This window comes from Mustela lutreola, chromosome 1 (assembly GCF_030435805.1).
Source record: "Mustela lutreola isolate mMusLut2 chromosome 1, mMusLut2.pri, whole genome shotgun sequence".
Classification (NCBI taxonomy): domain Eukaryota; kingdom Metazoa; phylum Chordata; class Mammalia; order Carnivora; family Mustelidae; genus Mustela; species Mustela lutreola.
This window is the reverse complement of record NC_081290.1, coordinates 12,458,078-12,474,516: the sequence shown is the minus strand read 5'-3', so window position 1 is coordinate 12,474,516 and position 16,439 is coordinate 12,458,078. Positions and strand designations below refer to the sequence as shown.

The following is a 16,439-nucleotide window of genomic DNA, read 5'->3' as shown; positions in this document are numbered from 1 at the left end:
TTGTACAGAATGAAAGAACCAAATGTATTTTATGCACCATGTTCCCTACCCACAAACACACATTTCTCTGAAAACTGAAAGAGCTATGCATAAATATAACAAAGTGGTACTATCCTATATACACAGGTATTTTGCATTGGGTTGAAAGGTCTCCATTCTTTGTCATACAACTAGTCAACTTACTCAGCTGTATAATTTACTACCAAATTTCTTCATACTTAATTCTTTCTTGACACGTGGAATTTCCCCACTGAGATGAAACCGACTATTCCCAACCGCATCTCTCATAGACATACAGCAAAGATATATATATGGGTCTTTGATATCAAGCTCAAAGTCAAAAGATGATGTTAACATTTCTTTAAAACTCTTGCTTCTTTTGACAAATTATTATTTATTTATCAATGGATAATTTATCTACATGTATTTTGAAGCCATTTCCATTTCCAGACTATTAAACCTCTTACCAAGGATTATGAGACATATATTTTGACATATATTTTATGTCATTTTGGTGACATATATTTGAGATACACTTTATTGTACCTCTTTGTGACATATATTTTATCTTTATATTAAACTCATCTCTTTCCAACTTCTTGAGGTGGTTCCTTCCTGGCAAGCCGCAACGCACTTTGCTTATGCCCAGTCGTTCACAAGCCAATCATTCAGGACTTACGTTCTAAAGCAGTGAGCAGCACTCACAAGCCACGTGCTGTTAATTAGAGTTGCCCCACAGCGATGGGTGCCATCCCATTGCAGGCTAGCTTGCCACGGCCATTCGCCCTCTTCCACCTGTGTCCCACCGACGATTCGCAGACTCTCACTTGCAGTTTTACTCCTCCTTGTCCCACAGCCTGCCAAAGAGAGATGATGCCTTACTTCACCGTGCTTTTAAGTGTCAAATTGTGTCACTATCTCAAATTTCTTTTGCACTTTGTGCTCCAACAGTATCAGACATTTTCTCCTCTTACTTTTCCTTTAGGTATAGCCGTTCATTAATTTAACAATTACTTATCTTGTAAGATTTAAGTCAACCATTACCTCCACTATGAGGCCTTCTCTAACAATTCCTCTGCCCCCAAACTAGATTAGTTACGGCTCTTTTGATACTTCCATCATTGTTGTCATCTTCATCATCAGCATCATCATCTGTGTGTGTGTGTATAATTATACACATAGCTACATATGTCTGTCTCTATATACATGTGTATGTGCTAATATAGTTACCAGTACTAATTATATGTATACTAGTTATATATATTATATATACACACTACTTATATGTTATTTATATATAATAATATAAAACCTGTAACAGATTTTATTATATATACACTAATTACATATACATATATACTACATATACATTAACTCTCTATATACATATATTACATAATTTTATATATAATGTATATAAAGTTTATAACAGAGTTTCTCAACACTGACACTATTAACATTTTGAGATGGGTAATTCCTTGTTGTGGACAGCTGTGCCATTCATCACAGGATATTCAGAAGAATTCCCTCACCTACACATATTAGATGCCAGTAGCATCCCCCCTTGAAATCATGATAACCAAAATGTTAACCAGGCGTGACCATGTGGGGGTCAAAATTTCCCGTTTGAGAACCACTGCTTTAGAATTATGTGTTCATGCATTAGTCTCATACACCTAGTCTCATTAGAGTATGAGCTGTTTTAGACAAGGATTATATCTCATTCATTTTACATCCCTTTTGCCTAATATACCAGTAGCACACAACAGTTTCATAATAAATATTGGTGGAAAGAATATACATCATTGAGGTTAACAGGATTATTCTTGTTTCTCATGTTCAATCAAGTTTGTGAATTAACCAATATTCTAAGCTGGTGAGTAGCACATTTCCTTCCATCTTTTAAGATAAAGACATTATGTACTAATTCCATAATTACCAAATATATCCTCTCAATCATGACGGGGGACTCTGCTGTAGAGGAAGGGAAATACTAGGCCTAGAGTCAATACTTTTAAAATATGGGTGAAGATATTATCTGAGCCTTTAGTAATTTTATTGATATATACTCCAACCCCATAATTGTTTAAATTTCCATAATATGAGATTAATGACATCATGCAGATTTTATTTAGTGTAGAGTAATAATAAGTTTCTGCCTGTAGCTAAAAAATACCAACATAAAGATGACTTTCATATAATCTTTAAAAAATGTTTATGAGAGTGTATCGTAGATATCTGCTATTAGAATATTGAGTCTTTTCTCCCTTTTTTAACAACTGTACAACTCATTTCCACTAGACACCTGCTGGGCAGCTATCTATCCACTCCATAGTTCTCCAATTTTTTTTGTTCTTTAGTAATAAAAATGTAACTCAATGATAAGATAAAGCATCCTGTGCTTTGCACAGACCAATCAAATTTTATTCTGACCCTATAATATCACACAAAGTAAGCCTAAATGATCTAGTGTTAACTTTTTACATTCCGGTAATGCAATTTTAATAAATATATTACACTTACAGCTGTTTAGAAAGTTGTCTGTTTCTGTCTTGTTGATTTCTGAAATACACAGAAATGGTGAATAGAACAGGGCCAGCACATCAGAATTTCATAATGCCTCTGAGTACTTCAAATAGGAAAGGCTGATTAATTCCATTATAAGACAGAACCTCTAGGTTTAAAAAAAAAAAAAAAAAGCAACACTGTTAGAATATCATAGAGAGAGCATGTTCATTGCCTTGGGAAAAGGGAGGTCTAAACAGTGTTTCTTAATCTTAAATTTTAGCATGGATAATAGTCACATAAGGAGCATCTTTAACCTGTCAATTCCTGTTCCTCTTCCCAGTAATTCTGATTAAGTAGTTTTGTGATGAAACCCAGAAATCTGAGTTTCATACCAGAAAGTAAAATGCAATATGTTCTCTTTGTGGGGAAATGCTATTCTAAATCATAGTATTGATTCCCGAAATGCAATGATATTTTTACTTACTATTATTCCAGGTTTTTTCTTTTACTAAATTCATAGGAATAGTCTCATTGTATAACATATATGAGCTCGAGGTCCATAAATCTGCTCCTCGTTTAAAAATAATGTTATCCCTTTCTAATTTTTCTTTCTGCTGAAATTTAGAAAGACAATTTTGGCCTCTTTTCAATTCTAGCCCATGGCTCCTTAGCTTATTGACTTTTCAACAATCAGGCCCCAATCCTGCTTTTCCCTCTTCCTCTGCTGCTCGCCCTGCTTGTGCTCTCATACTCTATCTCCATTAAATAAATAAATGAAATCTTTAAAAAAACAAAAACAAAAAACAAAAAAAATTCTAAGCATTTAATGTCTTTATTCAATAGATTTCCAAAGACTGAAAATGTTCTCTTTGAATATGCCAGGAGTTCTAAATACAGAAATTTCAATGTTAATTATTCTTTTAGTATTTAATAGTATTGATATGCTAGAAGTCTATAGTCTAGAAATGCTTCTTTTTGACCTTCTCCATTCTGGCTACTTTTGGGGGAAATAGCTCAAATAAGGAAGTGGTCATTTTTCTCAGTAAATATTAAATACTATCACCACTGATCTCTCCATGTCAAAAAACCTGTTCTTCTCTATCTCACCCTCTTCCTAGTTCTGGATTTGCATGTTGGTACTACTAACAGAGCCAGCTTAATTGATGTATATCTATATTGGGTCCTGGACTCAGCATGATTTTCTACTTGGTTTAATGCTCACTATCTTGAAGTTCTTGATATTTTCTTATTTTTTATATTTTTAAATATTTTTTATATTTTTTAAATTTTGTAACTTGTACTTTAAAAATGAAGTTTGATAGAATAATGGGTCATGGATGGCATGAGCAGAGGAGATACACACAACAAATGTGTCCATGGATTCTTGACACCCCATTTGCATACACCATTTGTGATACCCTATGAACTCAAGAATTCCAGTGGATCCACAATGTTCAGCAAATTCAAAATTCAAGATAAGTGTGGGTATCTACCACTAAGGAACCAGGGAGCATCGACTGTCCCAGGAGGCCATGTTTTCTGTTTGAAGCAGAGCTTCCTTAGAACTCAGAAAGAAGGCAATAGCATTCTACTAAACACAAAACACCCAAGGACCCTATTATAACCTTTATTGCTCCCATTTTTTCTTTATATTAGCCAATAGCTTCTGCTGAAAATAATGACATACAAGGACTTTCCAGTTCTTTCTTGCTTAAGCTAAAGGTAGAGAGCAATGGTAAAATGTGCACATTAACAACAAAGGAAATAAAAATTGTCAAACTAGCCTTGTATAGTGTTTCCATTGTTCTGGGAAGAGTCAAATTCATGCATGTGTGAGCTATGAAACACAATTGTACACATACTTAAATTCTTTTGCATTTATATTTGAAATCAATATTTTACAATATGAAGATGGATAATATAACTATTGCTAGTATTTTAATTTTTTATTTTTTATAAACATATATTTTTTATATACATATATTTTTATCCCCAGGTCTGTGAATCACCAGGTTTACACACTTCACAGCACTCACCAAATCACATACCCTCCCCAATGTCCATAATCCCACCCCCAAAATTCTAATTTTTTCATTTAGAATGGCATTGATTAGCAAACAAAAAATACCATGACAAGTCCAGAGAGACTGTAGAAAAAAGAAAAGTCATATTTTAATACCCTTAACAATACATTTTTGTTGCTTTTTGAAGAGTCCAACATTTTGCACTGGCTAGTTCTAATTACTCAAACCTTCCTTCCTAAGCAAGCAGGGTAGGTGATCATCAGGTCAGGCCTCAGGTTAGATCTATCAGCTTTTATGCTAGCACACTATGTTCATACTTTCTACTTGTTCCATGTCCAATACTGTGCCCACTAGTCACATGTCCCTACTAAGTTCTTGAAATGCAGCTAGTCTTAACTGAAATGTGCTATAAATATAAAGTATACACTAGATTTCAAAGCCTTAGTACAAAAAAAAATATAAAATGGCTTAGGGATAATTTTTCTGTTGACTACTTGTTTAAATAATAGTACTTTTATATATTGGGGTAAGTGTCACATTATTTAAATGAATCTCATATGTTTAGTTTTGCTTTTTCAATGGGCTACTCGAATATTTAAGATCCTATGTTTAGCCCACATGATATTTCTATAGCATTGTTCTATAGCACACAACTTGACTCTTAACCAAACTTTTACTTCTACTGAGGATCTTCTGTGTTTCTTACTTGCTAATAATGAGGATCTATCCTTGCTTATTTTGTTCTCCAATACCCAACAACAACAAAAAACTCAAACTATTTAAATTAGCAGTAAACTAAGTATGAATAAAACAAGTATAAATAAATTATAAATTTTTCATTGGTGAATGGGCTAAGGGAAGAAAATGTAACAAGGTTTATCAATGAAACTTGAAAAAAAATGTGTGGATGGCATGAACCTTTCCACACATCATACTCTAGAACATAAAATGGAAACAACAAGATGAAGAAGAATATACAAAGCCACTTTCTCCATTTATAATTGGCTGCTATAGCTGAAGTGTAAGGTCCAATGCAGGAAAAGAAACCAGTTCCAGAGGTAAAGACAGACTTGCGTAGGAGGCATAAGTTTAGAGTAATATAAAAAATAAATAATTCATTTTAATCCCAAAGAAATGTTCTATTGGTAGCAAGAGTCAATAATTGAAGGACATCCAAAACAATTTTTAAAAAATCAGTGCCTAAGGGGCAACTGGGAGGCTCAGTCATTTGAGTTTTTGACTCTTGATTTCGACTCAAGTCATGATCTTGAGTCATGAGAATAAGCTCCATGTAAGGCTCTATGCTGGCTGTAGAGCCTGCTTGAGATTCTTTCTCTCCCTCTGCCCCTTCCCTCCTCTCTACTAACCACCCATCAGTGCCTAAGACCAAAATTAAGATGGAGCTGTTTTATGTAAGAGAATTAAACTAAATAAGAGAAAGAAACTTACTTTTAATTTCAACTGATGCAGGATCTAATTTAGGGGGTCCTACAGCATCTTGCAGCTTTTCAGGTAGAACTTGTTGGATAATTTTATCAATGGCTTTAGGATCCTCAGTAGAGCGAAATTTAAAAATCAACAGCATATGAGCCAACACTCCATGTTCCTCTTGACTGTGGACCAAGAAGATAAAAAAAATATATATGTCTTTAAAAGATATAGTTTGGAATTAGATTTATGGTAATATAACAATCTATTTTTTTCTTGATCATTCATTTGAAACACACACAAAAAACAAACTTATAATGTAATTTAAAAGATCCAACTTGGGGTGTCTTCGTGGCTCAGTTGGTTAAGCAACTGCCTTCAGCTCAGGTCATGATCCCGGGGTCCCAGGATTGAGTCCCCACATTGGGGGGGGGTTGGTCCCTGCTCAGTGGGGAGTCTGCTTCTCCCTCTCCCTCTGTCTGCTGCTCTGTCTGCTTGTGCTCCCTCTTTCAAATAAACAAACAAACAAACAAACAAATAAATTTATTTTTTAAAAGATGTAAAATTATTTTTAAAAATCAAAATAAAAGATCCGATTTATTTTATTCTATATTCCTATTGTTTACCACATATGAAACTTCCGAATCGGCCGCCCTGATAGTAAGCTAATACACTCACAGTCTCTATAACACCAAAATGTCTAGTTGTTAATATAAAAAGACACTCTCTTGTCAATCATTTAATACTACCAGATATAGTGTATGTTCAATCCGGAGTCAACTCTGGCTTTGGTTTTCAGGTTTAATTCGCTGTGACTTAAATCCAATCATATCTCTTAAGCAATGTCAAGCTCTCCTAAACAACTTCTAAACCTAAGGATATTAGAATGCTTAACCAAATTGTCTTGACTTCACCTAATTATATTTTCAAGATAGAGCATTAATCAACCTTAATGTTTTTAGAATGAATTACTTCTTGGACTCATCCTTGACTTCTCTTTCTCGTTCTTAGTCAGCTACTCTACCCCTTTTTCTTCACATGCAATCAGTTCTCAGAGAGTCTTACTCCTCACTCTAAAATGTATTGACTCCTTATATAAACTGTAAGTAGGAATATAAATTAGAGCCTCATTTTAAACAAAATGGACATTTTGTTTATCAGTTATACATTTGATGATCCATTCTCTCTGATACAGCACTCTTTTCAAATATACTCGTGTGTACAAAGAGATTTATACATGTTTATCATAATCTTGTTTTTAAATCAGAAAAAATATGTAAAACCCAAGTGTCCATCAAAAGGACATTGGCTGAACTCCTGACATTATTTGTAGTGAAATACTATATAATGAGTTGTTGAGAAGATGTCTTTTGTTTCTCACCTCCTTTCACTCACTGAGCAAATCTGTACAACAGTTATTTATTCTGTCTTCTTTCTCTTAGACTATTCCTATACTGGCTGACTAATAGAAATAAAACAAACAAAACCCCATCTCTACCCCAGATATTCAATTTATCTCTCACCTTCTCATCACAGCAAACCTTCTTGAAAGGATAAATTACACTCTGCCTCATATTTACTTTCTTGCATTCTGCTTCCTCCCTTTCCATTCTACTGAGCCTTTTCTCTACACTAAATGACTTCCTTATTGACATATCCAGTGAATTCTTTCCAGTCATATTACTTGGTTTCTTGGGAGTATTTTGTCAATGCTGTAAATTTTTATCTTTCATGTCAGTGGTGCCTTTCTCATGTTTCTTTTTATTTTTCTTCTCCTTCCCTGTATATTACCTAGGATTCTATTTTTTCCCCATCTCCTTAACTATTGTTTTCTTCAGGCTTTCTTCATCATCATTTTTTTCCTTGCATTACCGTTTTTCTGAGAAATTCCACTTATATCCACATGTTCCAGTACTCTTAGTTGATAATGAACAAGGCATATCTTTAACTCAGTTCCCTTTTCTTCCACTGAGTGAGACCCTATTTCAGGTTCATGTGGTCCCCTAGTATCTCAACTTAACATCTTTAATACTGATGTCATCTTCCCTACAAACTTGTGTTTCTTCTTATAGATTTCAGAAGAAATACTAACGAGTAGGAAGAGTACTAGAAGGAAGAAGTAAACAAATTGGAAAGTGATTTGGAAGGTAAAACCTATAGAACTTAGTTATTCATAAAGTGTGAGGGGCCCAGGAAATGGAGGAATGTAGATTGATATCCATGTTTCCCATTAGTGTACTTGGGTTTCACTTGAGTTAGAGAATTTTCTGTGGAATTTCCATGTGGAGATGGTGCATAGACAGGTATGTAGTTAAAACAGTTTTGATTGGAAATAGAAATTTAGATTTCAAAAGCATATGAAGTCATGTGGGTGCATGAAGACCCCTTGAGAGATTGAAATTTTAAGGCTGGGAGAAGTAGATACAGACCCAAGAGAGAATAATATTTCAAATGCAGGAGAATAGATGTCAGCTAAGTGATAGACTGAGAAGGAATTCTTGGAGTTTTTGTCATTGAAATAATACTGGAAACAGCTTTCATTCTATTTTTGAGAAATTCAAATAATTTGTATTTAGACAATATATTATTTAAGATCCTAATATAGTATTTTTCTTAAAATGGTGTGCTGTGAAATTCTATTTATTGATGGTTGACTATCGATCAGATTTTCTTAGGTAAATATTTGGAGCAGAAAGGGGTAGAGAAGAAAATGGAGAAACAGGAGGTTAAGAACACCTCATCTACTACACTATTTTACATAAAGGACGATTGGCTACTAAACTAAGGGATATGGCTTAGGTCCCTATTCATGCTAATTAGTTTCCAAAAAAATTATTCGATCATATAGCCACCAATAACACCTCTGTCTTTTGAAATTATTCACCACACAAATGCTTTCTTATGGTTTTAGAGAATATATAAAGCAAATTGTAACCCATGACCTAGAACAGTTGTCAAATGAATGTTGGTTTAATTGAATTATATGATATCACTAACTTTTCACAACAGTATTTATTAGTGACCAAGTTCACAGCTTTAGTTTTAAACTATATTCAGAAGTCAGCATTTTAGTTCTACATACCTGAACCTGATAATGTGAGACTTGATAAATTCTTCCCTCAAAGGAGATTTATGAAATGCATCTTTCACCTGTTCCAAAAATGTTGAAAATATGTCAGTGAGAATAATTTCTGCAAGTCAATTTAAAGCTCTAAGGAAAATTTAAAAACAAAACAAAGCAAAACAGAAAGTATTAATCAACATTTCACAATGCACTCAACTTGAAGAATCTTTTCTGGTATTCTATGCAGTGATTTCAAATGAACTCTGCATTAGAAGTTATAGTATTGGGGAGACATAGTAGTGGGGCCAAGAGTGACATCTACACTCAGAAAGATACTAAAAAGAATAAACATACTTTTTTTTTTTTAAGAAAGAGAAACTGTTCATACTCTCAGATAGAGACTTCCATGTAAGTAAACAAAGGAAATGAAGTAATTCTGCCAACTGATGGTTGAGTCATAGATATGAGTGTGTGACAGTGCCACACGGTTCTTAAAACTAGTGAAAAATTTGCCAAATATACTAGCATAACTTGCTTCCAATTCAGTATTAAAAATGTTCTTAGAAAGGTCCATGTGAACTAGGATACTCAGTCTACCTAATATGTTCTGTTAGGTTTACTTCAATAAGGTAGAAAAATGCATCTTGTGGAGATATTTCTTACTACTATAATTAAGAATTCTAACCAGCTTAAATTTTTAAGTTAGGAGTCAAGGTAAACATGTCAAGTATTTCTTGGTCTCAGTGTATGAGACCAAGAGACTAAGTAATCTGACAATGACTACAAACCAGGCTCTTGCTCTCCTGGTCTATACTAATAATTTTTCCACTTTTAAAAACATTTGATTCATTTCTGAGGATGAACGTTGAAGCCTTTAAAAGATGAGCACTCAGGGGCACCTGGGTGGCTCAGTGGGTTAAAGTCTCTGCCTTCTGTTCAGGGTCATGATGCCAGGATCCTGGGATGGAGCCCCGGATCGGGCTCTCTGCTCAGCAGGGAGCTGCTTCCCACCCCCTCTCTCTACCTGCCTGTCTGCCTACTTGTAATCTCTGTCGGTCAAATAAATAAAATATTTTTAAAAAATAAATAAGTAAAAGATGAGTGTCCATGTGTCTCCTATAAACTTATCTACCCAAAAGTAGTCCAAGGTCAGATATTTGTAAATATAAAAATACTATTCAAGTATGTGTCTGGATAGTTTCAATCTTATGGTCTTTTGCTCATGGTGTCTTCTATAGAATACAGCAGTCATATTTTGGGTCACCCTCACATTCCCAGAATTTCTGGACTCTGCTGATTAAGACTGTAGCACTAGCTATGGAAGAATGAGTGGGAGGGACATGAAGGAAGGGCTAAGGTCACTTGCATCAGCCCTGCAAGACATACTCTCCCAAGTCATGTATTGACAGTTTTGTTACTTCTTTCTGGCAGGGCTGCTTCCCATTTTTCAAAGATAAGCAAGATTAGTTGAATGGATATTATGGAAACTAGGTACCAAAAAAAATGGATGTAAAATGATAACAAATGCCCTAGAAATGGAGGAAAAAAGTGCTTACCATCGATTCAATTTTCTGGCTCATTTCTGTGAAGTTTTTAGAACCTTCTCTTCCAAAGTCGCCATAGAGTTTGTTACTTGTAAATGACAATGTGCTATAGTAATTGTAGGTCTTCCTTTGATCTATGAAGGGAGAGGGAAAAAAAGTCATACTGTTTATCAGATGTACGTAAAGCATCATTATTTCCATGTTTGGTGATTTCTAGAAAGACTGAGACCAGAGAGAAGGGCCCTACCTCAGATCATCATCTCTATCACCTTGCCTTGAGCTTCATGGTTATCTCAGAATAAAAGATAACAGCATTCATCATTATAAGATTTAGAGTATAAAATCCATAAGAAATGCTTGTTGTTCCTATGGGCTAATTAGTTATGTATTATCCATTCCTGAATTAGCCACGAGAGGCAGCAATTCACACCATCTGAGCATAAAAACAAGAATGGACTTGGAAGTTTCCCAAGAGTAAATGCACTTTTATATTCCAAAAGTAGATTTCTCCCAACTCAGTAAAATTACATATCAATTTTGGTCTCAAGGACTATAGTGTAGGAAAATTTATTTGGGGTAAAGAAGATGAGGGGAAGGATGAAAATGTTTGAGGTTCAGCTAGGGAGCTAGAGCTGCCATTTGGCATAACCTTCCAGGGATACTTGGCTTCGCCTGGCTCCCTTGTCACTCCACTGATTTTCTCCCACCAGCCACAGAGATTGTCTTGTCTTGCCATTGTGTACATTTTCTGCATCCAGTTAAACAGCCCACATTTTTGGCCCACTGAAAATTAATAGAGCATCCATCTACACATCTATATGAAACAAGTATGAACCCTAAGAAGATTCATTCATTCAACAAATATGAATGTTAACTACCTTTTCTATGAAAGAAACTAATACTCAATACTCTGTGTTGAGTATTAGGAATATTATGGTGATCAAAACAGCTGTGTGTGTGGTTATTGTAGGATAATAGAGTGTGCTTCCCCTAATCTCAATTTCTTTCCTCTTCTCTCTTGCTTCTCATTCTTTCCTTCTTCACTAGAATCCCAGAGGAAAAGGAAAGTAACAGTAGGCACCTGTGTCCCAAGCATATTCATGTATCTCATTTAATTTACCATAACTCCCATGGGAAGGCAGTATTGTTCATATTTAACAGATAAAGACTACAGTCTCAGAAATGTAAATAAGTTGCCCATCCCCAACATGACATAGCCAGAAAAGACAGAATTGGGTTTCAAGTCAAAGTTTAATTCTCAAAGCACAAACCTTCTTTATATACCACTTCGTGGAGTGGGAAAAACCAAACCCATTCACCAAAGCTGTAGGAGATGTCTCTTATACATAAGAATTATGGAAAAAACTACTGGTAAATTTCAAAAGAACATCCCAGCTGTCCCAAGGATTTGGTTGGATTGACAAGGCTAAGGAATGGCCAGTGATACAAAAAGAGATGAAGGGCAGCCTGAATGGTCAGTACTTTCCGGGAATTAGCACCAAAGTGAGGGGCTAGGGAGGTTTTGCCTTTCTCCCTCTTTACTTAGCTCCCTTTCAGTGAACAGCCTTGACATGAATGGCCAGAGTGAACTGAAATGCAGGTAGGTCCCTGGAAATATACATAATCTCAAGTAAAGTTTTTAATTTACTGAAATATTAGACATTGGGTCTAAATTGGGCCTAAGAATCTGCATTTCTAACCAATTCCCATATGTGATAATGCAGATGATGGGACATAACCCCTTATTGGGAAGTTAGTATCTGGAGAGAACTGACTCTTCCACATTTTAGTCCTATATATATATTTTTTAATTTGATTGAGGGCACCTCAGTGGCTCAGTCAGTTAAGCATCTGCTTTCAATTCTGGTTATGATCCCAGGGTCCTGGAATCAAGCCTTGCATCTGGCTCTCTGCTTAGCGGGGAGTCTACTTCTGTCTCTGCCTCTCCCTTCTGCTCATGCTCTCTCTCTGACTCTCTCTCAAACAAATAAATAAAATCTTTAAAAAAATTATTAGATTAATAAATTTGAAATTACCATTCTAGAAGCCCAAAATGGTCAAACACCATTGATTTCATATACCTCAACCAAATTAACAACTTGTGTATAGTCAATATTTTACTTTGAGTCAATAGACTCAAACAGGTCACTAAGTGTCAATATTTCCCAGTTGCTAGAATTATATGGCATGTGTAGTTGTTGGAAAATATTGGGGACTATTAACAGAAAAATAAGAAAATTAAGGATGAACATTAGTTTATTGACAATTTTCTGAAAAAGTTTGTGAATCTGTTATCTACAAGGATGTTGCTCATAATAGAGTCACCTTCTATCATTCAATTCACAGAGGGACAGAAATGCAGTCCCCAAGGCCCCTGAACACCAGCTGCCACACACAATGCTCTGTAGTCCTGGGCTTTATACCAAAATAATGTTGTTGTTGTTTTTTTCAAGGTAAGTCACCTCCATCTTAATCTGTCTGTTTCTGTAACTATTTATTTTAGGTATGCCAACTCCTAAATGCTCATGTGCTATATCCACTCTGTTCTTTGTTTCTCTGTCAGAACAGAGGGCAAGTCACACATGTAAGACAGTAACTGTTTATTCAGGTGTGCTGTGTAGGCAGTGTGGAAGTTGGGTATTCCATATTACTAAACTGATCATTCAAACAATAGGATGCAGGAACAGGTGACTGGAAAAATCTTGCCAGGTTTTCATTGTATGCATGTGAGCAAGATGGCTTGGGAAGAGGCAAATGGAGAAGCAGTTAAGAAACATTTTCTCTCACTGAGACAATGAGACCTCTAGCTTTAGTAGGAATTCTTGGTGATGTCAGACAAACCAAAGTATGCCCCTTTGAAAATATCATAGGTTTGATTCACTAATCTTTATCATTCAGTATTCAATAGATATTAATTATTTAATATGTGGCAAGATCCTTCTAAGTTCTGGGAATATTAAAAATTAACAAAACATAGTGTTAAGCACCTGTGAATTATGACGCTTACAATATAATGAGACTCAATATATTCCTAATGGAACTGTAGAATTATAAAAAGTTATTTTAGCCATTATTTTTTTTCTTTTTAATTAAAAAGACAGTCCACAGAAATAACCAAAATGTAGATACTCCAAAATTTAAGGACTTGTGTGTGGGTAAACTCAACCAAAAAACAGTCTTTACTTTAAATATATTTTCTTTAAACTACCCAGAAATGATCTACCTTGCTTTAGAAATTGAGGTTGGAATTGAGATTATGTCTGTCAGTGGAGGACGATAACCAATTTACAGATCACCTTGTCTCTTTACAAGAAAGCAACTTGTGCAAATTCCCAATTAAATTAGAATCAAGTAATTAGCTTCTTTGGTTACAGTGTCTTGAACATCAAAGCATTAGCTAGTCACTAAGGGAGATATTAAGCCAATAGGTCATAGTGGAGTCAACTAATTATAACTTGAGGCAGAGTAGAGGGAAACTTCAGAAGGGTTGTTATACCCTGGAAGAACAGTCCTGAAGTACCCTGGGGACCTTTCTAATAACAGAGCAGACTCATGGTTCATCTAGCTGTGAGATACCTGATTACCACAGAGTGAACCTCTTTATAATTAACCTTCTCAGCATATTCTATCCTCTTTAATCACATGCAATACATACCAAAATGAGATTAAAAACAACAGAAACAGACACTAAACAATATATAATTATGAGCATTTTTCCAGCTTATTAGTACAGAACAGAGACGACTTCTCTATGATCCTTGATTATGTAATTATCTTTTGGGCTCTCAGGATGTTAGTAAGTTGGAATAATTTTAAATCAAGGTGATTGCTCTGCATCCTCAAACAACTCAACACATTCAACTCTAGCTCTCCCATGGTCTTCCCCTATTTAATATTTGATTATCGCTTATTAATGAACATAAAAACTAGCATGCTATTCCCAGCAGGAAGCATTGCTACATCAAAGATAGAAGAAAGAATCCTCCTTGGCTTATAAGGATTATGTGAGAGAGACAAGGCAGGTAAAGAATGCTTTGTACCAGCTCTGCCAATGAGTTGTAGTCATGAATGAATAAGCCTGATGCAAATCAAAACCAAAATGCACATCAGGAAACATTTGGGGGTAAGTGACATGATGCCAGGGAAGCCCGTACTTACTGTATCTCACATAATGAACAGTAAGTCCAATGCACACGGCCACGACAATCAGGGAGATAAAGGTGATGAGGCCAATAACCCAGGGTTCCAAACAAAGTCTCTTCCTGTTCTTCACCACAGCTGGCCTGAGAAAGCAAGCAAATAAATGGGTTATATCACAGGGCACACCACACCCACTCCTTAGGTAAAGTAGATATTTCTGGGGAATTCAGGACCCTCACGTGGTAGAATACTGTTTAAGTTTGGAACTGATTCTGGTCCCAGGCTGCTGAAGCCAATTCTGGCTCTGGTTGCCTGATCTTAGGCAAGTCATTTGACATCTCTCTACCTGTTTCCTCATCCATAAAGGGAAGATGATTGTGATAGTACCTATCTCATAGGATTGTTGTAAGGATTAAATGAATTATTATATATAGAGTGTCTACAACAGTGCCTGGCATGCAGAAAATACTTAGTAAGTGTTAGCTATGATTTATTGCACTGATTATGTCCAAAATAATGAGTTAGGCACAATCAGAGCTATGAAAATGTTTAAAGCCTGGTTTTACCACTTTAAAATCTTAAAAGGTCTGTGAAATATGTTACAGCTTGATCCACTCTATTCCAGATAAAATTTCTATTTCTACTCTATTTTTCTGAATTATTTCCAAACAAACTTTGAGAATACACATAAGAGATTACCGGAATTTCCTTCTAGAGAACCTGAGTGCTTGTACTCTAAATTTCAGTAACACTACAAGAAATCCCTTCTGCATAGGATTCCCTCAACCTCTCCCATTTTTTTTTTTCTGCTTTCAAAAACATGTTACTGAAAAATGTTGGTCAGTTGGGTTTTTGTTTAATTATACAATTGCTGTTTCCTTGTTTTTAGTAGTTGCTAAGCAAACTCAAAAGTTAGAGAAAATAAAATAAGAGTCAGAGTTGGCTAAGGAGTTTGAATATGAAGCTGTTATTTTATATTTCTTGAGGTATTTATCATGCTGGTAGAATCAATGGCAAATATGCTTATCTCCAGAGCACTGCCTGGTATGTGAGGGCTGGAACGAAGTGTGGTGTGATGCTGAAGGAGCACAGGGAGGTCAGTCACAGTGGGGAGGATTCTCAATCTAGCTCTTCCCTTAACAGCTGTGTGACTTGGACAAATCATTTAAACTCTGAGCTAAGTTCTTCCTCTGTCAAGAAGGGACAGTATAGACATTCGGTCTGAAGCACATGGTTGATTCTGAGATCCTGAATGAGATCATGAACGTGAAAACTTTCTGCAAATTGCACAGCTACTTTTGCAATAAATAATTTCTGCTTACAGGAAGCAGTTTCCAGTTATGTAGGACCAAGATGTGACATCATCTTGGGACCTATCCCATCATAGCTTGGCTCAGCCTCGATGTTTTGTTTTGTTGGAACTTGGTCACAGAAGTCAAGACTGTCATCATTACTACATGACTCTGCCCTCCTGAAGGCACTGAGATACAGTGAAAGGCTCTAGAGACTCAATCTGGTCTCCTGTATTGTTCCTGTGATTTTCCTATGAGACTCTACAGCCAAGGACATGTCATCTTCCTCTCCCCAATCTCTTCAATGTTCAGTCCTCCCTTAAATGATATTCCAAACACCTGATCCTACAATGGCAATTACTGCAAGATAAAAAGATTGCTCCATGAGGAGGTCATTAATTTTTTATGTGCAAATGTGCCTAAAAACCCTAAAAATTCA

General features: G+C 35.5%; 1 protein-coding gene across 1 annotated transcript in view; it reads right to left on the bottom strand.

The window, feature by feature from the left end:
- TMPRSS11E (transmembrane serine protease 11E) overlaps positions 1-16,439 on the bottom strand; it is a 44,555-nt gene that overhangs the window by 14,290 nt on the left and 13,826 nt on the right. Inside the window, exons 2-7 of the mRNA XM_059153856.1 lie at positions 14,727-14,851; positions 10,581-10,702; positions 9,043-9,110; positions 5,982-6,145; positions 2,524-2,562; positions 680-857 (exon numbers count right to left, since the gene is read on the bottom strand). Of these exons, the coding sequence (XP_059009839.1) occupies positions 680-857; positions 2,524-2,562; positions 5,982-6,145; positions 9,043-9,110; positions 10,581-10,702; positions 14,727-14,851 (696 nt within the window). The remainder of the gene's footprint in view (positions 1-679; positions 858-2,523; positions 2,563-5,981; positions 6,146-9,042; positions 9,111-10,580; positions 10,703-14,726; positions 14,852-16,439) is intronic.